General features: G+C 38.7%; 2 protein-coding genes across 4 annotated transcripts in view; both read left to right on the top strand.

The window, feature by feature from the left end:
* Positions 1 to 13,736, top strand: part of ADAM23 (ADAM metallopeptidase domain 23) — an 86,172-nt gene extending 72,436 nt beyond the window's left edge. For 2 of the 3 annotated variants that reach the window (XM_063317947.1, XM_063317946.1), the window contains exons 25-26: positions 3,315 to 3,405; positions 10,492 to 13,736. In XM_063317947.1, the coding sequence (XP_063174017.1) occupies positions 3,315 to 3,405; positions 10,492 to 10,537 (137 nt within the window). In that variant the 3' untranslated portion in view covers positions 10,538 to 13,736. The remainder of the gene's footprint in view (positions 1 to 3,314; positions 3,406 to 10,491) is intronic. The other variant, XM_063317948.1, reaches the window with a different exon arrangement.
* A 9,825-nt stretch (positions 13,737 to 23,561) lies between these two features.
* On the top strand, positions 23,562 to 25,392 carry FAM237A (family with sequence similarity 237 member A). The gene is made up of 3 exons (XM_063303543.1): positions 23,562 to 23,984; positions 25,035 to 25,043; positions 25,253 to 25,392. Exons 1-3 carry the CDS (start codon positions 23,585 to 23,587, stop codon positions 25,390 to 25,392), a joined length of 549 nt encoding a protein of 182 aa, XP_063159613.1. The 5' UTR covers positions 23,562 to 23,584.
* Positions 25,393 to 25,723: the final 331 nt, after the last annotated feature.

Below are 25,723 nucleotides of genomic sequence, written 5' to 3'. Positions count from 1 at the left end.
TCTCTCTGTATGCGATGACTTTCTTTTTAAAAGATCTTCCCTCTTCCCTCTATACAGTGAGCATGGCTGCTAACAGGCTTATAGGTGCAGTGGCAGGGACCATTCTGGCTCTGGGGGTGATATTTGGAGGCACAGGGTGGGGAATAGAGTAAGCATATTTATTAGTTTCAGAGTTTTATGTTTGGTGCCTACTGTGTGAGGTAACTGTACGCATCTGATCCCTCTGTGTACTCCAACTAGCTTTGTGTTCCGTGCTGACTGTATTTGTCATGTGATTTGAATGTTTGTGTCATGTGACATGCTGATGCAGTGTTTAACTCTCTCCTGTCTGGGATAATGTGGGGCATAAAACAGTAGTTTGTGAATTTCCTATCACCATAATTAATAAAATCAGTGTTTATATGTTTTCAATATTCTAAATTATAAACAAGATTTCAAAAAATTATTACAGGTTTAAAAATTAGTGTAATAGATAACTTAGACTACTTGATATAATTTGGTTTATTGCCAGAAGCATTCAGAGGAATAGTAAGTAAATGTATATAAATTAAATAATGAAAAACTAGAATTCCCTGGGCACTGTGGTTCATTTAACTATGTTTTGTTTTGTTTTGTTTTTCTTGGATTTTCAGTTGTCTAAACCAGTGTTTCTCAACCTTGGGAATTCTGGGAGTGTGAAGTCCACACATCTTCAAGCTGCCAAGGTTGAGAAACACTGGCCTAGATCAATAATGCATGACATTGTTGCACCTCAGTTAAGCAAGGGAGCCCTGCACATGAAAACAGCTTTCTTCACAGAGAGCCAGTGTACATCCAAATGTGCATCCAGATGTGCATTCCCACCTGTGCTGGAAGGCTCATCCCTTGGCCTGGCTAGAGGCTATTTTGATGATCATAGGGATCCTCATCTGGGCTTATCTGTTGTTGTGTGTCACTAAAGCTGGACCAGGGCTGGTGTGAATATTTATATTAAATGAGATGAATTATTTTGAAATAGTTAGAATCAGTGTTACTGACATATATATTGATGAGTCAACCATACATTTGGTTAAAAATAAGTGCACTCATTTCGGAATTTAGTATTCTTTATGGGAATATTACTAGAATTAGTTGTTCTTTTCATTTGGTTTCCTTTTAAATAACACATGCTCTTACGTATTTTGCCGGCTGAGCTGTATTTATAAAATGAACACATTATTCTGCTGTTATTTCTAGAACAGCAGATTTTTCAAATAACTGCACATTTTCCATGACACTGGATCTATCCATCCATCCATCTGGAAATTTTGTCATATCTGGAACTCTGAAATTTAAAAACAGTATTATTACCACCACCACCACCACCACCACCACCATTATCATCTTAGATCCTCAGCTAAGTTAACTTCAGAGAGTTCATGAAAGCAACGTACTTCATCCCTTTTCCCCATTACAGTCACATGTAATGTAGTAATAATCAGCAGGATAAAATTAAGAGGGAAAACATGTTTCTCTCTGCCCTCCATCACCACATTCCTGCAGTTGGCCCACAAACACACACAAGCAGACTTTGCCAGCTGGGAAGGCTTGAGCTCAAATGACTCCACATACTCTTGAAACATGTCTGCTCAGTTGCTATCCTGCCTCTTTCCTTCTATCTGATGGTGGCATTTCTGATGTCGGGAAGACCAGGCTACCAAAGAAGACAGGGACAAGGGCCAGTGGGAGTTTCCAACATTACAAATTCTCTTCTAAAGCCAGAATGCACTTATCAGTCATAGAGGGGAAATAGCCCTTATTAGAGGAATTAATTTTCTATATTGCATTAGGCAGAATCTAACAGAAGAGAGTGATTTAACCTAACAGTCATCTGGCAGATTAATTCCCTCATTGGCAAAGGGAATTAACTTGCTGCATGATGCAAGGTGGCAATAGGTAATAATCCACCACTGTTACAGGCATCCAGTTTGGATGATCAAATTTGTTTTTCTCTGAATTGCCAAAAACATTTCTATATTTGCATGCCACCATTTTTATAAGGAAAGATGTTTGCAAAAGTATATCTTGAATTCATTATTAGATATTCAAATTCTTCTGTGGGTAGAAGGTCTACAGATGACCTTCAAGCCAAGAAGTATACTGTGCATAAAAAATAATTCACCTGCCTGCCAGGAAAGACCATGCAGAATTTCCCATATTGTACATACAAAGTGCTCTTAGTTTTGATAGTATGTGTTTGCAGGAAGGTTACTTAAGAAAGTAACACTTTCTTAAGAAAGTAAACACTTAACAGAGCTGACCATCTCTAGGGTGAGGTGGGGAAGGAATAAAAATAGATGAGCATGCTTCTAAGCATCAGGAGTGGGAGAAAATAAATAATTGTTTGCACTATAAATAATCAGAATTTCCAATAGCACTTCAGCAAAATCCTGCTTTTTAAAATTAAAAAATACCTTTTTTAAAAGGCCCATATTAGTTTTTAGTTTTTAACTATGAATTTTTAGCAGCAGTAGCACATGCTCAAAATCATCTCTAGGACTGTGTCTTTCTTTTTAATAGACTGGACTGTGAATCTAAGCAGAAAGATTAAATCGGATTTATATCATTTTTTGTGATTGCAATTGAGAAGTAAAATAGTCATGGTGTTTGTTGTTTTAAGGGCCAGCCTTGATGAAAATACTCAAGTACACAATGTTTTCACAATGCTACAGGAGACATTTACTTAGCTAACAAAACAAAAACCTTTTTAAGTGTACATGGAATGTAAATAAAATTCTAAAGAATAGGACTCAGGACTTGTCACTTGAACTTCTATCACCCAGTTACAGGTTTTGGACTTATTTTCAGGGACCAACATGGCTATTATTGCTTTCTGTTATTTTTAGTTATCTTTGGTAATTTTTCCGTTTTCTCCTGATGCTGCTTTTTTCATGTTTGCTCTCCAAACTTCATCCAATAACTTAAGTTAGTTGTCTACCAAGTAGAGAAATATACCATCTGACTTTTTTATTTAAAAATATATGAATATTGCAAGATTGTAAGGTATTTGTTACATTATAAATGTTTAGATAAGCTTAAACTGGAGTCCAGGGTTTCATTAGTAAGAAATATTCTAGAGAAGCATTAATTTGTGTATGGAAGCATGATAGGTAATTCATCTATTTTAAAACTTTTTTTCTTCATATAGTTTCTAAATAACTTTGGCCCTTTTGAAAATGTTTCTTTCAAATAATTTGATAGCACGCTTATTTAAATTGTTTTACTACATTTCCCTGGATGTGAATTAATTAAGTGGTTGGTTCTGATTTCTTTCTTCCCATCATCCTTTGTCACAGGTCCTAGTGCCACCAATCTTATAATAGGTTCCATCGCTGGTGCCATCCTGGTAGCAGCTATTGTCCTTGGGGGGACAGGATGGGGCTTTAAGTAAGCAATGCCGCATGTCTTTTTTTCAGTGGCTATAGCACTTCTTCCTCCTGCTTACATCACTAGATTTTGAGTTCCTGCTACAAGATCTCTGGTAATGGTTTACTTAAACAAATCCATAGTTTATGAAAGACCCAAAATATCTTTAAGAAATCTCGGAAATGTCACCAGGGTGCAAAGTTGTAAAATAAAGAATCTAATAGAGTCACCCAATATGGTCTAAAAGGCTTCTTTGTAATGGGGCAAATGCTATCTGACTCCTTGTGTAGTATATGAGATCTTCAACCTAAGGAAGCTTGAGGAACTGCTCTGGGCATGACCAGTGCAGAATTGCTGCCCTAAAAAGAGTGGGTACTTACAAAACATTACCTTGAGGGCCTGAGTAGGGCCCAGAAAGCCTAAATGCAAAACAACTGAATTCCCAAATGTCAAAACTAATATTACACTTCAAGAACACAGCAAAGAATTCATTTTGCAGAAGGAAAACTAATGAGGTCAATGAAAGTACATAACTCACCCAAGAAACTAAGCACTAGGAAGAAATTTGAACCTAAGCCCAAATATCAAAAAAAAAAATTTCATCTTGGGAGAACATAGTTTAAGGCAAGCAGTAATACTGAGAGACAGCTCATCCCTTGGCAGAGACCCCAATCCTGACTCTAAGATCTGTCACCAACACACACTCACACTCACTTCATAACCTCATCAATCTCTCTGCAATTTGACTGGAACCCTTTTTCAGTAAGTTGTTTCACGTTGCACTTACATGCTTAAATATCTTAAGGATAAGTTGATTTGTACAGCTGATGCCTCTATGGAACACTTTTGGCAGCTTTATTTCTGTATTCCTAAAATTAAACGTATAGTGATTTTGGCTCTTTGAACTGGCATTGGATAAATTTAGAATTTTGAAAAAATGTAACAAAATGGCAGCCACAGTACATATGGCCCTTCATAAAATGCAATTAAAAAAAGACAAACCAGTCAGTACAAGTACAAGTGACTTTCCCAAGAATCTGAATCTGAGACCAAGAAGGAAATGTAAACACTAAAATGCAAAAACACTCATTGAACTAAATGTTTTCTTCTGCAAAAAGAACCCACTTCATAAAAAGACAAAAATACGCATTGCAGTCACAGGAGGAAATGTTTGCGGAAAAAAGTCAAGATGGCAACACACCATCTTTTTTCCTACATAGTTGCACTGTTGTCTTGATTTTTTGGATCTCCCTCTACCCCATCAATACCCCTGCACACAGTTCCTTATGAGAGATTTTTTGTTATTAGGGGCTGACAGAATGTATTGTGGTAAAGATAGAAGTACTTCCCTTCTATATCAATTGACATAGATTATAAACTAAAATATGGTATTATATTTTATTTCTTATATATAGAACTAAACAATAAATACAGATCTTACTAATCGTATGATTAGTATAGTTTATGTATTATTTGGACATATAAAACATGCTTAATAATAAAATGTCATGCTCTTTTAATTCTGTTCAGATCGTTGAGATAATAATTTACTTCTTAATGTCATGAAAAGGGGCATGGTTCTATTCACATTCAGAGGGAATTGAGGCAATGACATTAGTCCACTTCCCTTCACATTATTCTCCACATGTAGAAAGCAAATGTTCATAATGAGAGACTTTTATCTATGAAGGTTCCCCTCGTGAGGCGTTTGGAAGAACCAATCATGAGGAGAGGCTGTAATGCAGAACTTTGCCTTCTACGCTTGGAAGGCAATGAGAAGGAAGTGGACTTGTACATTCATCCCCACTACAACAAGTGGAATTTCACAATGATTCATATCAGCTGAAAAGGGGTTATAGCTGAAATTCCTTGCTATTAGGTCCATAGCACAAGTGATAGCCTATTAATTTCCTCTATAAGTTGTGTACCGGAAACTGACACCAACAAAAATCAATACAGTAAGCACTAATTATTCAAACTCTAATATCAGGTATGGAAATTCCTCCTGAAGTGAATAGTACCCATATCATTCAATGTATTTGCAAGACCCATTTTACAAAGTAATGAAAACAAAACCATTTTCTATGTAGGAGATGAGAAACTGGTCTTTCAGATGTTCTAGAGCTACAAATCTTACTATCCTCCACTATTGGCCATACTGACATGAGTTGCAAGGAGTTGTAGTTATTGATTTGACTTACACAGTCTTGTTTAATCCATAGTTTCTTGAATAACCTCAAATGGTTGGATTCATGCACTGTGCTAAGTCATAAACTAGAGATGCTGCCTTTTAGGATCTCAAGATTATGTCATCAAAATTCAGTAAGAAGTTGGGTAAGTTTTAGGAGCACACTTTTTTGTTTTGATTACAAAATTAAGCATCTGACTAGGAAGAGGAGTGGAAGGGCCTGGAAAAAACTGCAATTTTTTTTTTGTTTTTCAGGCTGAAATGTCTAAGAAAAATGCCTCTTCCTGCCTAGAGCATCCTAAATGGATCTCTATATATGAGTTACCTTGTACTCTAATACTCCACTCAAATAATACTTTGCATCCTGTATGGCATTTACATATACGTTATACGCAATAATATGATTTGATATCTCTGTATGGATAGCCATTCAGAGTAAACATCTCAATAGTTCTCTTACTTTTTTTATAGGAAACTATTTTATTCTGTAGCAGAACCTCAAATATGATGGCCTCGCCTAGCTCTCAGCTTGAAGTGCATGTTTCTTTGGGTAAAGCTGGGAAAAAAGGGTAGATTTTCCTCACCAGAGCCTAGATAAGTCTTCTCATATTTTGCTGCTTCATTTAGTATGTGTGAGAGCCTTGAGCTTAGAATATTTATATTATCTGCTAATACTCTTACTGTACACAACAAAGTTCAATCCTATAGTTTAAGATTATCTTTTAAGTTTAAAAAGGCAAAACATAAGGGTCTTCAAATGTCAAGTGTAAAGCATACCTAAGGAATAATTCTACAGAAACAGCTAAATATTTTAGAGTGGCATCATAATGCCTATCTGAGAATGTTCTTTTCTGAGCATTCTTAGTTTGAATCTAGACTAAAACCCTCCACCCAATCAGACTTTTCTGTCCCCTTATCCTCACTGCATCCTCTGAGGGTCAGGGGACACTTCCAGTTTGTGAAGAAACATCAAGGCCTACAGTGAGAGGGGAAAATGGATGAGATTCATGTGAAGGCAAGGAGTAGCTTTTGCAGGAAGAAGAAGGGGAAAGATATTCCCTAATGAGTGATGTGACTTTCCATTCATGCAAGTCTGGATCCAGCTCATTAAGTTCCAGAGTTGTTTTTTTTAAATAAATCTTGATACTGTATTCTTTAGTTAAAATTCTTTTTAGTATTTATGTGATAGTTTTTAACTTTCTTCAGACCCATGAAAAGTTGAATTTCAATAATTTGGGGGTAAACATTTTCCTCAGTGAAGATACTAGATTTCTACATGATCTGGTGAATCTCAAGAAAAGTAATATGAATACTTACTGTCACAATTTTTGTGAAAGCTACATGCATGACTAAACCTAATACTTGGTTAGAACCAGCACTATGATGGAGAATAAAACAGTATTAGTGCCATTATATGGGGCTGCTCAACTCTGGATTAAAATTGAGCTTTTCCCCCTTTTTTGTATCCCGACTTGTGTGAGCCCATAAGCACTCTGAAATATGTATCCATGATTTTAAAAAGTTTTAATTAAAATATGTAATTCATAGTATACATTATTACTGTATTATATTGATTTTGTGCATGATGGAACTGATACATTATTTTTAGCCATATATTTCTTATAGGGTACAGAGGCAAATGGGTAGTTAGTGAATGGATGGATAAACGGATGGGTATAAAGCAAGAGTTTTATGTTTCTTTAGAGTTTATGGTATGGCTAGAGTGAAATTAAGTATTTTCTTGTTTAGCGTAAAAGGGTAGTTGCCTACTATTAAGTAGGGCTGCAAGATCTGTATTTGTATTGCAATACATACTGTTTTCCCATATGAGAGGCAGCCAGTTTCATGTTATTCTTCCCAGGCTTTTGCCAAGGAACTAGAATGACGTATTGTCATTCTTTTTTTCCAATCACAATTCAATCTTTTTAGTCCTTTTTCTGAAACTTTTCCCCATGATTAAAAGGAATTTGATAAATAAACAGTTTCTGTCTAGATAAGTGAGGTATAGTTACATCTTTTCTTTCAATTTACTAAACTCAAACACTATTATATATGTATAACCATATTTCTTTTCTACTTAATATCTTTTGAATAATATATTTATCTGAAAGAATAACTAGGATTTTCCCCACCAATAATTTAAAACAGGAGGTTCATCTTTGATTCATTAAGAATATAGCAAGTTTTTTGGTTTAATTCTCCTTGAACAAAACAAATTTCTCCTATTTGCCATTAGAACAATGCCCTCCATTGTCGATCTGTGCAGCACTCATAAAGGTTTTGTATCTTTTTGGTGCTGTACTCTAGAATGTTCCTTAACATCTAAAGAGGAAAATGGTACTACCTGACCACCCAAAGTGTCCCGTTAGGTGTGACTCCCATTGTTCCCTCAGTTCTTTTTTGCCTGCCATTCTGGTCAAATCGGAGATAACGATTCCTTCATCCAGTTTGGAGAACTGTAGATTGGATTCAGGGTGATATTCTTTGATGTCATCTTCCTCTTTGGATGCTTTGGTGAAAAATCAGGAATCTTGGTCACATTAGCCCACATACTGAACAGATCTTGAGGACTCCAAGTCCCCGTGATTATAAATTAAGCAATGCTAATTCCCAGCTTTCAGACTTGATTTTCTATCAGAGGCTTTGGCATTAATAGCTATTCCATTGTTACTAGCTGTCTGAGGAATAGCAAATGAGGGCTGAATTCACATTAATAAAATATGCAAGAATGTTTAAAGAATTGCTGGTCGTGTGCAAATTTCAGTTCTGGGTTGATATAGCCATATCTTTCTTAAGATCAAGCATAAGCCATACAGCTATATGAAAATGAGGATCATAATCTTTGTCTGTATTTTATCAGGTCTGGATTCATGCAGTACATTGCTCTTCTTCCAACATCCACAGCCTTGTTTAGCTCTTTTCCTATTTGGGGAGAAGGGATTTTATTTTGTATGATACCAGTTATAAACTATTTCAAAGACTGCTAGATAAGATGGATGATATTGGGCTTTTCGGTAGGGATGGCAAGAATAATGGGTTAAAAAGTAGAGACACTAACATGAACATAGAGATATAAGCTATTTTTTATTGTTATTATTTCTTAGAGGGGGAGTTTATCCTAGCAGTAGTTGAGCTAGTTACAACCCTATGTATACTTACCTGAGAAGAAACTCTTTGAAATGGATGAGATTTAGTTCTGATTAAATATGCAGAGGTTTGCATTCTAAGTATCAATATCTAACCATGGAGGAATTGTGAGTAGGAATAGCATTGTTATCTAGTATTTAATGCACAGACTGAAAATGTAGAATTGGCAAATTCTACACTTAATTGGCAAATTAAGTGCGGTAGTTTCTATTAAGGCTAGTTTTCACATGAAAATAGTAAATGAGGGATGATGCTATTTTTTGGTGGGAAAAGAACCCACAATATGGCCAGTTCTTCCATTTATTAAGTTTTGCATATTGTATACACTGCCAAATGCATGACCTTTTAAATTGTTTTGTTGTTTTTAAGATACACTATCATTATAACTGTCATTAGAACGTGAGGTTAACTGTACTGATAATTTTAAACCTATAGAAAAATGTAAGTTTTGGCATTATTTTTAAGCTCTCTTCATACATCATTAAAAGCATTATGTGGTATGAAAACATAGCAAAGGCATGGTGTTCAAACCTTCATTTTCATAAAGTCCACAGGGAGAGCCATTTTAGTCTCTTTTAGTAAAAGTAGTGTTTTGTGGTGCCTTTAAGGTCAAAAAGATTCATTGTGTCTTAAGATTTTGTAGACAAGAAATAATCCTGAGTTGTAATGTGAGAATAGAAGAAAAATAACTGACAACAGGGCAAACCCACTATGAAAGGTAGAAATTTTGTAGAATTGAAATAGTCACCTACTCCTGATAGCAGCAATTGTGATAATTAATGTGTTGGGAGACTTACATCAGATCTGCCAATACTGCATGGCATGAGTAATCGTATTACTATATTACACAGGAATATTCAGTCACTGTGATTCATGATACAGTACATATTTAGAGATATACTGTATGTCATATACAAAACCCAGTGCAATTATTGTTATAATATAGCCATAACTGTAAACTGCATGTTTAAAGTGGTTATATAGCACAAAAGAGAATTTTAAAGTTTGTTCTTTTGGCAATCATCTATATTTTTTACTAGCAAAGCAAGTACTAGCAATAAAAACAGTAAAATCTTTTTAATTTGAGCATGCAGTGAAAGAACTAAAGGCTTTTATGTTTCATAAAGTTAGGGAATTTGTGAAATCCTGTTCTATGTTTTACTGCATGATAAGGTGGTGGTGGAGCAGTGCACACGCACAGTGTTAAGACTAAATGCATGAATCCCTTGCTTGATGCCCCACATAAGCCAGATTATGGGGAAGTTGCATCCAATTTTTGTGTTGCCTTGTAACGCCTTGCTGTTTATTTATATAGCATATTTATATAGGACAAGAGAATGGACGTTTATACTAAAAGCTTCTTCTGTGCTAATGACATCAACACAATTTCAGTACTGCAATTAACACCTCTAGGTGTCCATTCTTCTTCAAGAGCCGTTTCTTTATGCAGATGGAAAGTATATGTTGCACATTGCAGTTGTGGGCTGACACAAAAGACACCATATATTGCAATCTGTTGGATAAGTCAGCAGAGTTTTTCTCTTGGAATGTTCTTGATATTATGCAAAATGGGATGTAGGATTAAAATGCAGTTTCATTTAAGAATTGATCTCAGGACCTTGCTTTAAAATCTTTTAAATATAAAACTTTTTCAAGATTACATCTGGGGAGTCTGAATGTGAGCCCATACTATAATGTGATGATTATGACTTGGGTCTCCCGTATGCCTCACTAGTCTATTTCTTGTTTCCTATCTCTCCTTTAATTGGAAGAAATGTAAAAAAGAGAAGGTATGATCCAAGTCAACAAGGCATCTAAGGAATTCCCCAGAAGGATGTTGCTGTGCTTGGTGGGACCCTGGCTGTGGAGGCTCTTTGAAGTAGCTGCCTCTCCCCGCAGAAGCATACCACTCATTGACTCCAAGTTGCAAGCTGAGGCATTGATGAAAGGGCTGAAGGAAAACTGTCCTTTTCTGGAGATTTAAATTCAAGGACTTCCTCCACTCATTTCTCTCTCTTTTTGGGGATGTTAGGGACAAGACAAACATTGGGAAGGAACTATTTCGCCTGTTTTTTGTTTTAAACAAGAATGGAGCAAACAAACCAACTGCAATAAGAGAACTGTTTCAAAATATTCAAATAGGTAAACATTTCTTAATCACTTGAGTTCGCATGATGTTTTAATATTAATGGCAGACTCCAGTGGCATGATAATTTCTGAAATGGTGAACTGCATGGCATAAATACAGCAAATGAGCTAGCAAGAAGGTCCCAAATAAAGTCTACTTTCCAAGAACTTGATAAAAACAAAACACAGAAAAGTGGATTCTAGGTTTTACCTATGAAACATATGATAATTTCTAAATCCTACCTAATATAGTATTCCTCTTTATTTTTGTTTTGCTTTGGGGCAAACCTCTTTGAGGAATGGCAGGTCATACCACATTGATATATCTTTTTTAAAAAGGTTTTGGGGAAAGTCATAATCACACTCTGTTATTACGCATTTTTAAAACATTTTATTCCATATGTGATCTTAAGCTGTACGCCTTCTTAAAATGTTGCTCCTATTTAATTTTTTGGCGGCACGTTATATTTTAGAGGTTTGGGGCTTGCTCTAAAAAGGCGTAGTGCAGGGAAATCCGACAAATAAGAGGTGTGCTTTTTAAATGTTTATGCTTGAAACCAAAAAAAAATGGTCCATCCAAAACCAATATGTGTAAATGCATAGGTATACAATGATCTTTCCTCTTCAAATGCATTACTTGCAGTCATGCAGATACTTTGTATATATTGTAAGAAGCTGACACCCTCTCAAATTAATCACAGAAGTGCCAAGCTTATACCTTTTTCATTTTGCTGTTGTGTTTTCCTTTCTCAGTCTCATATTGTATGAAAGGAAAGAAGCCTAAATAAGCCTTAAGTACTTGTAAAATACTGAGAGCTTTTAACAGGTTAAGGCTTTCCTGTGTATTGTTTTATAAAGCCCGGTCTCACCTCACCTCACCTTACCTTTAGGACCCCTTTCAGTTTTTAAAAGTGTATAAACATGATCCAGATATCTATGTCTTTCTGAGTTTATTTCTGTAGTAGTTACTTTTCAAAGCCCAGCTTTGAACATTTCTTCCTACTAGGCTACACGTGGTTACTGTCATGGAGGTTTGGATTAGAAAAACTGACGAGAATGTTGCTATGTATATATCCAGATAGCATTGAATCATGCTTAAACAGGAAAGTGGCATTCCTTAAACATTAATTTAGCCTCTTCCCTTTTCCCCCCAAGCATCAGAGCTCTGCCATAATCAGGCCTTCTCAGCACTTCTCTAATTGGTAAATGTGAAGAGCAGTAATGGCAAATTCCACTAACTACCAAAGCGTATTGAAAATAAGGCTTGCTTGTATGGGCGCACCTCTGCTGGCCAACCACACATTAAGGTTATGCCATCCACAAGCCAGCATCCCACTCTGTTTTTGCTAGTGGTAGTGGTGGTGGTGATGCTGCTGCTGTTGCTGCAGTTGTGCTCATGGGTTTTCCACGCCTTTTTTTAAAATGGGAAATGTAAGAAATAAGGAGCATAAACTGTCGTACGATACCTAAATAAGAAAAATAGCCTTCCTGAAACTCCAGCTCCCATTACTAATGTGACTTATTGTGCTTATAGTGCAGCCGCTAGCCACAAAAATGTTGTGCACTTCTCATTTAGCAGGTTGCTATTTTTACATAATCACCGCAGTGTATTGAAGTTACTCTTCTACAGTGAATGAGGAAGCAATGGGAAGTCTGGAACTCAGTTACTGCTACTTCAGGTTAATACTCTACAAAGGCAGCAATGAATTTTAACTTGCCTTCTTGACCTGAAAGACAAATTGGAATAGATTCTATATGTGAAGTGCTCCTTTTCAGGTCTTCTCTTTTGCAATATGAAATGGCCCAGTAGAATATTTTATGTAGTGCCACTTTGCTTTTAAGTATATTGGAAATCAAAATATCTAAATAGGTGCTAAGTTTGGGTTCTGTTTTGGCAGCAGTGGTAACCACAGTAGACAGTGCCATTCAGTGTGGTTACAAAGGTCAGATTGTTGTATTAAGTAAAATCTTTATGTAATTCACAAAACATTGTAATGTGCGATGTGATTTTTTTTTTAAATCAGACCACACTGGTCCCCAATTATGTACATATGATAAAGAGTTGGGGTAACTTTTTGTTACGCTAACAGTTTCATAAGAAATATAATTTCTTTTCTAAATTTCTCCTCTGCTCTTTGGTTCTGTATAGATATGTTTAAATACACAGACTATGTATAGACTATAAATGACCACACAACCACATAGCTCACAGAAATGGATTATTATGTTTTCGGTGGTCCTAGCATTACATTATCAAACCTGCTAAAGTCTATACTTATTTTATAAGCATTCATTTACAATATTTTGTAGAAAACATAAGCAACTTACTTTTTTTAAAAAACACAGTCGCATTATAATGGTGTTCAACACAGTAAAAAAGTTCATTTCAGTTGCTATATTTTTGTTCCGTTGATAGGATTCAACTCGACAGGAAAATGTATGGAAATTTTATATCGCTTATGTTGATATGCTGCATGATCCCACTGAATTCAACAAATTCTCAGAGAGGAAAGCTCCACTACGCAAATTAACAAAAATATATTCTAGGTGCATGTTAAAATAAATTACATAGAACTGGGGTTGTACAACATTTTCTTTACTATGCAATGATAGGTATTGCACAAACTTAAAATTCAAAGACAAATGTCTGAGGAACTTTACAAAATACTTGAATTATTTTTGATCTAAAAAGCTATCAGTCATTTTATATTCATCGTTGCTTTCATTATTAATATCCACCTAAAATAGTAATTATTTTTAAGGTGCACAATTTAACATAAACTTACTTTGTCTGAAGCTATTCATATCTTGTTGGCTGCAGATGATTAGGAATTCAGTTATTGTTTTGCATCTTAGTAAATTAGAATTAAAGACATCATAAACATGGAAATCTGCTTCTGTATTTTTCTTTCCTGTGCTGTCGTTAGATTAAATTCTACATCAGATCTAATTTCAAGAAAAGGAAATGTTTGGTATTTTTCATAGAACAGTGGAAAAACACTTTTCAAGTTCACCTGAGTTACAGACACTTGTCTCTCCTGTTAGCAAAATGTTGGATGTGTTTGTGATTTAAAAAATGGTTGTGAATGTGCAGTTCAGCATACATTGACCTAAAGAACCATTTCACATCAAATGAACATAACTGATCTCCTATGGATTAATAACACCTTTTGGGAGAGTCTCGGGAATCATGATGATTCAGTCCTTCCAGAAAAGGGTTAGATTGTAATCCTATACTCTAATTAACTGGAAGTAAGCCCCATTAAAAGCAATAGCTCTTTAAACTTGAAATATATAGATTGAAGAATGTTTTTGAGAAACAGAAAAGGCCCCTCTGTTCTGGTAAAGATGGGGTCATTTATTTGACTCTCTGCCTGGCGGCATCAGAAACTTTGCATACAAAGTGTACATAGATTGCTACGCTAGCTAATCCACAGAGCTAATGCATTGTGGTAGCGTTCTCAGCATTATTACACTGGTACAAAAAAGCCACATCACCATTCTGATCACAGTCACTGATACAAGATGCAGGATGAAGGCTTTTGGTGAAACAAATGGAGAGGGGGGGTGTGATGATGATGATGATGGCGGCGGCCAAGGTAGGAAAGAAGCTGATCTGGTGACAGAAGTGGAAAGCTTTTTAATCATGGTGGCATCAGTTATACTGTATGGTTATATTGCAGCAAGACCGCATTAGATACTTGTCTCCAGTAGCTATGATTGTACTCTCACAAGTTATTCACTCAGCATTTTTACAAACAGCACAGCTATACACTTGGCTGCCTGATTTAATGCTTTATTGTGCAATATTTTTTAAAAATAATAAATTGGCTTTTTAAAAAGCACAGTCTTCTTCCTGCAGGAAGAATAGAGTACTCATTTCTCTTTTCCCTCATCATGAGGATAGAAATCTTAAAGATGCTTTTGGAGCATGTAACTTCCTTAATACATTTTACTTCTCCTTTGGGGCTTTAGGCATCTGCCTGTAGATGCTCATAATGGGCTTGGTCATGCTCTGCTTAATATGAACATCAGTGAATGAACTGGAGCCATTGAGGGAATGAGTAGCTCAACATTTTTCCTACCAGAGGGATATGAGCCAAGGGAATGAGAAAACTGCCCACATAATTTAGTAAGTTGTGAAGGAAAGCGGGACAGATATCTCTGGCCTGTGAGATATTGGAATGTCCTGAATTTGAACTGTGGTTCTTAAAATGGAACTTCTGCTCAGAAGCCAAAGAATCAACAGCAGCTTGAAAAGTCAGTGAGCAGGAGATGAGCAAAGAGCTTATCATTTCCATAATGCACTTTTCTGTGAGGCTCTGTAATAAGATGTTGAATGTTTGAATGCATCCATGCATATTGTTGTTGTTTATTCGTTTAGTCGCTTCCGACTCTTCGTGACTTCATGGACCAGCCCACGCCAGAGCTTCCTGTCGGTCGTCAACACCCCCAGCTCCCCCAGGGACGAGTCCGTCACCTCTAGAATATCATCCATCCACCTTGCCCTTGGTCGGCCCCTCTTCCTTTTGCCTTCCACTCTCCCTAGCATCAGCATCTTCTCCAGGCTGTCCTGTCTTCTCATTATGTGGCCAAAGTATTTCAGTTTTGCCTTTAATATCATTCCCTCAAGTGAGTAGTCTGGCTTTATTTCCTGGAGGATGGACTGGTTGGATCTTCTTGCAGTCCAAGGCACTCTCAGAATTTTCCTCCAACACCACAGTTCCAAAGCATCGATCTTCCTTCGCTCAGCCTTCCTTATGGTCCAGCTCTCGCAGCCATATGTTACTACAGGGAACACCATTGCTTTAACTATGCGGGCCTTTGTTGTCAGTGTGATGTCTCTGCTCTTAACTATTTTACCAAGATTTGTCATTGCTCTTCTCCCAAGGATTAAGCGTCTTCTGATTTCCTGACTGCAGTCAGCATCTGCAGTAATCTTTGCACCTAGGAATACAAAGTCTTTCACTGCTTCTACATTTTCTCCCTCTATTTGCCAGTTATCAATCAAGCTGGTTGCCATAATCTTGGTTTTTTTGAGGTTTAGCTGCAAACCAGCTTTTGCACTTTCTTCTTTCACCTTCATCATAAGGCTCCTCAGTTCCTCTTCATTTTCAGCCATCAAAGTGGTATCATCTGCATATCTGAGATTGTTAATGTTTCTTCCAGAGATTTTAACTCCAGCCTTGGATTCCTCAAGGCCAGCTTGTCGCATGATGTGTTCTGCATACAAGTTGAATAGGTAGGGTGAGAGTATACAGCCCTGCCGTACTCCTTTCCCAATCTTAAACCAGTCTGTTGTTCCGTGGTCTGTTCTTACTGTTGCTACTTGGTCGTTATACAGATTCCTCAGGAGGCATACAAGATGACTTGGTATCCCCATACCACTAAGAACTTGCCACAATTTGTTATGGTCCACACAGTCAAAGGCTTTAGAATAGTCAATAAAACAGAAATAGATGTTTTTCTGAAACTCCCTGGCTTTTTCCATTATCCAGCGGATATTGGCAATTTGGTCTCTAGTTCCTCTGCCTTTTCTAAACCCAGCTTGTACATCTGGCAATTCTCGCTCCATGAATTGCTGAAGTCTACCTTGCAGGATCTTGAGCATTACCTTACTGGCATGTGAAATGAGTGCCACTGTTCGATAGTTTGAACATTCTTTAGTGTTCCCCTTTTTTGGTATGGGGATATAAGTTGATTTTTTCCAGTCTGATGGCCATTCTTGTGTTTTCCAAATTTGCTGGCATATAGCATGCATTACCTTGACAGCATCATCTTGCAAGATTTTGAACAGTTCAGCTGGGATGCCGTCGTCTCCTGTTGCCTTGTTATTAGCAATGCTTCTTAAGGCCCACTCAACTTCACTCTTCAGGATGTCTGGCTCTAGCTCACCGACCACACCGTCAAAGCTATCCCCGATATTGTTATCCTTCCTATACAGGTTTTCTGTATATTCCTGCCACCTTTTCTTGATCTCTTCTTCTTCTGTTAGGTCCTTGCCATCTTTGTTTTTGATCATACCCATTTTTGCCTGGAATTTACCTCCAATGTTTCTAATTTTCTGGAAGAGGTCTCTTGTCCTTCCTATTCTATTGTCTTCTTCCACTTCCGCGCATTGCTTGTTTAAAAATAATTCCTTATCTCTTCTGGCTAACCTCTGGAATTTTGCATTTAATTGGGCATATCTCCCCCTATCACTGTTGCCTTTTGCTTTCCTTCTTTCTTGGGCTACTTCGAGTGTCTCAGCAGACAGCCATTTTGCCTTCTTGGTTTTCTCTTTCTTTGGGATGTATTTTGTTGCCGCCTCCTGAACAATGCTGCCAACTTCTGTCCAGAGTTCTTCCGGGACCCTATCTACTAAGTCCAGTCCCTTAAATCGATTCTTCACCTCCACTGCATATTCCTTAGGAATATTAGTGAGCTCATATCTAGTTGATCTGTGGGTCTTCCCTAATCTCTTTAGTCTGATCCTAAATTGTGCAAGAAGAAGTTCGTGATCTGAACTACAGTCAGCTCCAGGCCTTGTTTTTACCGACTGTACAGATGTCCGCCACCTTTGGCTGCAAAGGATGTAATCAATCTGATTTCGGTGTTGTCCATCTGGTGAAGTCCATGTATAAAGCCGTCTCTTAGGTTGTTGGAAGAGAGTGTTTGTTATGCAGAGTGAATTGCCTTGGCAAAATTCTATCAGCCTGTGTCCTGCTTCGTTTTGTTCTCCCAGGCCATGCTTACCTGTAATTCCAGGTGTCATTTGACTGCCCACCTTAGCATTCCAGTCTCCTGTGATGAAAATAACATCTCTTTTAGGCGTGTTGTCCAGTAGGTGCTGCAGATCCTCATAGAACTGCTCTACTTCAGCTTCTTCAGCATTTGTGGTTGGGGCGTATATTTGGATCACTGTGATGTTAGATGGCTTGCCCTGAATTCGAATTGAGATCATTCTGTCATTTTTTGGGTTGTATCCAAGCACTGCTTTAGCCACTTTACTATTAATTATGAAGGCTACTCCATTTCTTCTGTGGTCCTCTTGTCCGCAGTAGTAGATCTGGTGGTCATTTGATGTGAAGTGGCCCATTCCAGTCCATTTCAGTTCACTGACGCCCAGAATGTCTATCTTTAATCTTGACATCTCACCAATAACCACATCCAATTTGCCCTGGCTCATAGATCTTACATTCCAGGTTCCGATGGTGTGTTGATCCTTAGAACATCGGATTCGCCGTTCACCACCAGCACCGTCGGCCGCTAGCCGTCCTTTCGGCTTTGAGCTAGCTGCGTCATCACGTCTGGGGCTAGTTGAGCTCATCCTCTGTTCCTCCCCAGTAGCATTTTGACCATCTTCCGACCTGGGGGTCTCATCTTCCGATGGTATACCGACATATCTCTGGTTGTACTGATCCATTTAGTTTTCACGGCAAGAATACTGAGGTGGGTTGCCATTACCTTCCCCAGGGATCGCATTTAGTCTGACCTCTCTGTCATGACCTTCCCGTCTTGGGTGGCCCTTCACGGTTTAGCTCATGGCATCATTGAGGTGCTCAAGCTCCAGCACCACGACAAGGTAACGATCCTTTGCTGAAGTCCATGCATATTAATGAGATGTTAAAGACCACAACAGCTAGAATTTTAAGGAACGGAGCTGTCTTAATTGGGTGTTCAACTGCCTTCCAGAACGTTTCAGAACATAGCAGAATGCTACGGAAATGAGGGAATTGGAACTTGTCATTTGTACTAAATCCAGGTATCCACATACATTTGGCTACCAGTAAAAGAGTAAAATAATTTTGTTTGTTCAGCCTCTAATGAATTTCACTGTGGAGTCATTTACTTCTTTTTCTTTCCTCCAGCAAGACTCCACTGAAACAGGGTGAATCATAACTTTCATGGAGATGCACTAGGAAATTATATTTTATTACTTGAAATGGAGAAGAATGGGAACAAGCAGAACCCAATAACCTAATGTCATCATTACCTTTCCAGAAATTCTTAACTAGTCTGCCAGCAATAAGAAAGCACACATTCACCATGTAAATGATATGCTTGAAAGGTCCTGGATTTCATTAAAATTAAGTGTAAAGTCTCCTTTAAGATTACTCCAAATGGCTAAAATGAGGAAATGTGTCCCAAGGCCATGAACATAATTGCTAGTACCTTCGTCATTATGCTATTTGCAGGGATCTTCTGAAGATGAGGCCAGGCTCATTTATACACAAAAGTTCTATAATCACAACTATCATGTTTTGATCAAGACAGGTCATGATTGCATTTGCACCATGACTAATCAGAGAATTCTGAAGTGAGGCAAGAGTGTATCATTTGTATATTACATTCCTAAGGAAAGCAACTTTAACTTGGTAACATTCCAGGTGCCACAAGAATATTCTACTGTATCCCCACTCTAGCTGAAAGTCAAATAGAAAAATTTGAATACCTTTTTTCATGTTGCATGAAAAAAGAATGCTTTCCAGATACACTAAGCTAAGAAGCCTGGTTCATGAGTACATGCCTCCATTTTAGAGAAACATGAGTACCTTAGCACTGGGGGTCAGCAATCCTAAGAAAACAAGAAACAGGAGGAACAAGAAGTCAGCCTGTATGGAATAAATGGGAAAAGGAGGAGGCAGAGGGGAGGAAAAAGAAAAGGAGGCAGATATCAGACAAATCAAGAGGGAAGGATTGAAAAAGAAGAGGACCGATATAGCCTTCTGTCTCGTAGCCCTGATTCTTGAGGACAACTGGTACACAGAGCTTCGCAGAAGAAAGGAAAAGAAGGGAGGGGACCCTATCAATACCAGTTCACTAGAGCTTTCTGGCTGATTCTGCTCTCAGCAGGTGCCCCACTAGGGAGACCAGACCAGAAAACCAACTCCATAGGAAGACTAGAACTAGGCTGACCATATTCCCTTGAGACAAAAACAGGACATTGGGATGGCAAAACAGGATGGGGTTAAACTTAAGTAATATTCCGTATTCACAAAAAAGACAATAAAAAAGTTATCGACAGTAAGCTGGGAAGGTGCAGGAGGGGAAGGTGCGGCAATGGTTGGGTCCGGAGAGGCTGGTGCAGGGGTGGCCTTGGGCAGAGAGGTGGCAGGAGGGCTGAGGGTGTCAGCAAGCTGGGACAGGAGGTCAGGAACGGAGGAGTCTAGTGAATGGTTGTCCCCAACAACCTGTTCCTCTCTGGCACACCCTTTTACTTTATTTTCTTCCCACTGTTTTGGCCTGAGAGCCAATCGGCTTCCCTTCTGCTGGGCGTGTTTTTCTGACTGTCTTCCACTGCACTGATTGGCGACAGCGACTCTTCCTCTTGCTCACCGCCAATCAGCTGTTCCTGAGGTTCTGCTCTAGGTTTCCCGCCGGATTGAGAGCTACTGTCAATGGGTAAGTCAGCCTCCTTTTCACTTTCACTTTCAATTTTTTTCCGCTTTTCCCAATAATGGCTCCAACATTTTTAAAAAACGGGACAAAATAGACATTTATATTAAAACGACGGGATGGTCGGGAAATGTTAAAAAAATGGGACTGTCCCATTCAAAACGGGACATATGGTCAGCCTAACTAGAACTATACCTTACTGAGGTAGGCTATAATGACAGAATCATGCACATCTGATTGTGCTTTATTCCCCCTCCTTGCACCCGATCCAAATAGTATCTTGTTTTCCAGGACATAAAGAATGCTTCAGCCCTTTTTACCTAGGCAATGGTTCTTGCATATTTCTGTCAAGGTCACCTCCTTTACTTTCTACATCTTGCTGCCTGGCATCCTGAACTCAGAGTGCTCCTGGAGCTGGGTGCTCAGACTAGTTCTGAGGGTGGGCATAGGTGTATCACTCCCTCATGTTCTGGACCCCACTAGAATGGTGAACTCCGCCAGGTCTTTCAGACTGTGAAAGCCAGCTCAGCAGAGGCTACTTTAGGGATCTGGGAAAGTTGTGTTTTGGTACCTAAATGGCTACACACTGGAGGGACAACATTCATTTCCGGGGACATCTTCTTGGGAGTTGTATCTTCACATTCAGCTCAGTGGAGGATCCTGACAGCCCTCTGCTGGCTTTGTGATCACAAGGGCTGGGCTCAAATCCAATCTGTTAAGAGACCTCAGATGACTCAGAGAGGTTCCTTGGAGAAAGCAAAGGCCTGTCAATAGGAGGAAAGCTCAGAGCTTTCTACTCTGCCACTGCAGTTTCTCTTTAAACAATTTCAGCTACAGCAGGGAAGATCTCATTTTTTTCTGAATGCTTAATATTTTTTTGTCTTTCTTTCTGACTTGCTGGCAAAAAAAAGAAAAGAAAATCTGCCCAAGTTATTGTTATTCTCAGAAGTGCTGCTGAATCATTCCTTCAGCCAGAAGCAAATATACAAAGGAGTCTCTAGTTTCCTTCAATAGATGCCATGTGACGAAGGCTTTTCCCCCTGTATAAATCTCAAAAGGTGCAGTATTAGGATTTCAGGGGTGAGACTCTCTCAGGACATGCTAGAGGGGAGGGGATTTTTGATCCAATGGGGGGCTTCATTACATACTGAAAGCAGAGATCAGGGGCCACAAGAGGTTCTTGCACCCCTGGAAAGCCTTTGGTCTAGTAGTTGTTACCAAATTATAATGTCCAGTATGATAGGGAGAATATTATTAAGTACATAAATGGAGCATAATCGTATACTTGATCTTAATTACACCTAAATGTTGATGGAGTCAGATTTAGGTTTTTATCCTGGCCGCTGCTGCTGTTTCTTGAATATTGCACCCAGCGCCCCATTCAAAGGCCAAGGGTGGGCCAGGCCTGGAAAAATCACACAGCTCTAATGCTGTTCTCCAGTAAATCCAGGAGTAAAATTAACTAGCTACACTACAGGCTTAAAGTGGCAATTCTGTCAGACAGAGAAGGAAAAGGGCTGCTTTAATGGCAGGACAAGATAAAATGTTATTTTACTTAAAGAAGCCCCCCTGAGCTTCTACCTTATGTATTGGGCTCAAGGAGTAGAATGGAGCAGAAATGACTGCTTGCTTCTGAAATCCCCCAAAGCAGCTCTCTATTGGAACTACTGTGAAGATTTCTTCAGGTTATGTTGCCTTCAAAATGAAGTCCAGATTATTATCTTACAGTACAGTAGAACCTTGCCTAGATGTTGTTTAGGATGATGCTAATGCTAGTGAAGGAGGGAGCGTTGTATTTTTTTGTTGTTTCCACTGATAGGAACTCTCATTAGCCACTCCATCAGACCAGCAATCACTTGTTCTCATCTACATTTTCCTTCAGGATCACTTCACACAATCAAATTAGCAGGGCCATGCCGCTTTATACACACTCTCTTGCTGTACCCACGGTGTTCTTGATAACATGAGGGAGCATAAGTCAATAAGGGCATGATCCACATCCCAGGGTCTGATTTTGCTGCAGTCTTATACTTACTTGCCTTCTGAGTGGATCCACTGAACTCAATGGGGCTTACATCAGAAAATGCAGGTGTAGGATTTTAGTGTTAATCTCACCCATTGGTGAGAGTGTACATTAAAAATGCACTGCTTTTAAAAGAACAGAATTGAATAGTTCTGCATTAATGCAGTTAAGGTTTAGTGCTTGTTAATGTACCTTCTTTCATCACATTCCTCCCGCCAATAGGTCTTCTGGCTTGATTACTTGCAGCAGCTGCTGAAACGGGAGAAATATCAGGTAGCTCTATGGCTTCAGGCAAGTCTTCCTGAGTGGACTTGGAGATAAGGTGTTTTTTTAAAAATTTTAAGTGTTTGCAGAACAAAACATTAACCATAGGAGGGCCAGGAAATGGCCTGCTTCAGGGGCTAAAGCTAAAGATGGTGAGGGTTTCCTCCTAGGGCTTTGACGCAAGACAAAGAAAAGCCACCCACTCCCACATCTTTATAAAGGGGAACGAAACAGAGGGGTCCAACAGAGTCTTCAGGTTCTCAGAAGAAAGGAAGTTAGGGCAGAAGTACCACTCAGGAGCGACTCATTTCAGCTTTCCAAAATAACCTCACTGGACTGGGAGAGGTAAGTTTCACCGATTTCTAGCGTCTGGAGAGTGAAGGGGGATGCAGTGAGTAACCCAGGGGCTTGTGCCCGCTGCAGCACCACGGAGAGCTCTGCACTTGCTGAGAGGATACCTCTCACCAACTACTACGTCTTTCAGACACACTTTTTATTTATTTTATGTTATTTATACGCTGCCCACTTTACAAGGCTCACTTTTAGTTTTTGATAGCCTTTTGGAGTGCAAAATCGTTTAAAAGATTTCGGAACAGTCCGGACACTTTTCTAATTACTGCAGTGGGAAGCATTCTTCATCTTGGAGAGCAACAGAATTGCTCTAAACCATTGTGGTTTGACTCAGTATACCCCTGATATCCCCTTGCTTTGGGAGTTTGTTTATGTTAACGGGTTACTATGGAGTTTTCTTAGTGTTAAAAATACTGCAGAAAAGTTAAGGGGTTATTCAGAAACAAAGAGCAGTAGATCCAGGTATTAGAGTCTATTAACATAGGAAGTGCTTTATCTGAAGTCAGTCCATTTATCTTACACTGACAGTAGCTCAACTCAGCTTTATCTGGAGATACCTGAGAATGAATTTGAGACATTCTGCACGAAAAACATGTGTTCTACCAATGATTAATAGCCCCTATCTGTGATAAATATGAGTAGTATCCCTCCTCCCTCCCTCCCTCCCTCCCTTCCTTCCTTCCTTCCTTCTTTTCTCTCTCCTGACAGGCTCTAGAAAGCCAATGGAATCCAGCATCACGATAAAGATGCACTACAGCATGAGATTCACCCATTCACTTTTCATCATGAGCTTCTTTTATGTGACACCTTTCCTCTGCTATAACCAGCTCAGCCCCCTGGCTCTTGACAGAGCTGATCCTCAGTGTTGGGAATCCTCATCAGCCCTCTTACTGGAGATGAGGAAGCCATATGTTTCTGACTCTGTCAGTGGCTTTTGGGATGTACTGGTCTTTCTGAAAACATCAGAGAACTTGAAGCATGGGGCTTTCTTCTGGGACCTGGCACAACTCTTCTGGGATATCTATGTAGACTGTGTACTTTCCAGAACTCATGGCTTGGGGAAAAGGCAACTGGCTGAAGCCCAACATCAGATTAGAGCTTTCCCATCTTGGATCACAAGGAGTAAGCAATGATTATTATGTGTATACCATGCACCGATAGCCTAGGAAGATTGTAGCAGCAGTTTATCAAACGTTGTCAGAACATAATGCAGCAAAAGTAGTTGTGACTGAGGGCTTTGCTTACATTCTCTTTATCAGCATGGGACCTGCTGCATCCTGCCTCTTTCTTATTGTCACATTTTAGGCTCATGTTAGAGACTTTCACATCCAAGCCCTTTCTCATATTTGTGTTGCTTCTGTCAGCTCCTCTAGAGGGTGATTGCCAGAATAAGAAGAAATATATCACAAACTGCTTCTACATGGCCCTTGAGCCTTATGCACCCGCTTTTTGTATCCCCAGAGCACCCTGGAGTGGCAGTGGCCAAACCCTTTGGCCCTTTTATGCGTGTGAGTGCTATGGGAGATTTAATGGAGCTTTAAGACACCTATTTCACCCATTTAAAAAAAGCAAACTTTGGTAATGTTCGGGAGGAATTTATAAAACCTTAACACTCCTGACAAGAGGGGATGGGTGAAATCTGGTGGAAAACTTTGGCTTTACCTACTCCTGTGACATGATGATGTTACTGGCCACAACTTCTGCAGTCTTGGGGAGACCAAAATACAAAACAAAGCAACATAAAGCAATGCTGGACAGTACATTGTAGCACAGTGCAGTGCAGTACAATGCAATACAAGGCACCTCCTAGCTGCAGCAAAGCTGCCCACCTCAGCCTAGGTCAGACACTACGAAAGTGGCAGGGAAGTGTCCTGTTCTGTTGCTGGTTATGCGGCTTTCCCTTATGGAAGGGAAATAAGCTATAGAATAAATGGCAACTTAGAGTCCTTTAGTTGCATTTCCATTGTGTAAAGCATTTATTTCGTTATTTGGATAATTGGGTGGGAATCAGCACACTAAACTCAACCAGGTAGAAAAAGAAGTTTAAATACTATTTTGGGTTATTTATTCCTATTAAATGATCAATTACATGATATAAAATTTAATCCCTCTTTTATATTTCTCTGATACTGGACTGAAAGTTGTTGTGCATGGTGTGAGTTTGCATGCAAGGGACAAGAGGTTTTATGCATATAAAATTCCAGCTGCACACACAAAGCGATAACATAATCATGGTGATTTTGGTTTGTCCACTGTCTTGATTAATTAGCTCTTTTAAATAACTGTCACATCAAATGAAAATTTTGAGATTTTAAGATGATATTAAATTGAAAATATTTTCCAAGCCTACCAGAAAATCTGTTCATAATTGCTTTTCCCCCAACATATAGGCTTATTTTCACAAATGACTCCTGTACAGAAGAAGAAGGAATTTAATCAAGACTTAGTAAGCACCTACACTCACAAGTTTCAATCTGCTTTGCTTGGAAGAATTACCAAACACTTAAGAGTGAAGAAGAGACAAATCTAGAGTTAACAGCCAATCTTTTCATGTTTTCTTTTAGTTTTTCTTCCCCTTTAATTGCATTTAAGTAATTTCTTTTGTGAAGAAAGTTTGTTCACTAGTAAGTATTCATTGTTAATTAGGGAGTGGAATGGTTTCCAGCTATCTCTCCTTTCATTACTTTCAGAAAAGCTGAGATGGCACTCACTTATCTTTTTGGCTTATTTTCACTTGGAAGTCAGTAGCCAAAGATGATTGAATTTTGCTTGTTTTAGAAATTTCTAGTTCTAGAGCCCAAGAATTCTAAACGCAGAATATATAAGCAACTGATCATTGTTCTGATTCTGCCTATGTAAGG

This window comes from Candoia aspera, chromosome 1 (assembly GCF_035149785.1).
Source record: "Candoia aspera isolate rCanAsp1 chromosome 1, rCanAsp1.hap2, whole genome shotgun sequence".
In the NCBI taxonomy this organism is placed as follows: domain Eukaryota; kingdom Metazoa; phylum Chordata; class Lepidosauria; order Squamata; family Boidae; genus Candoia; species Candoia aspera.
The sequence above is the reverse complement of the archived record's forward strand: the minus strand, read 5'-3'. Positions and strand labels throughout refer to the sequence as shown.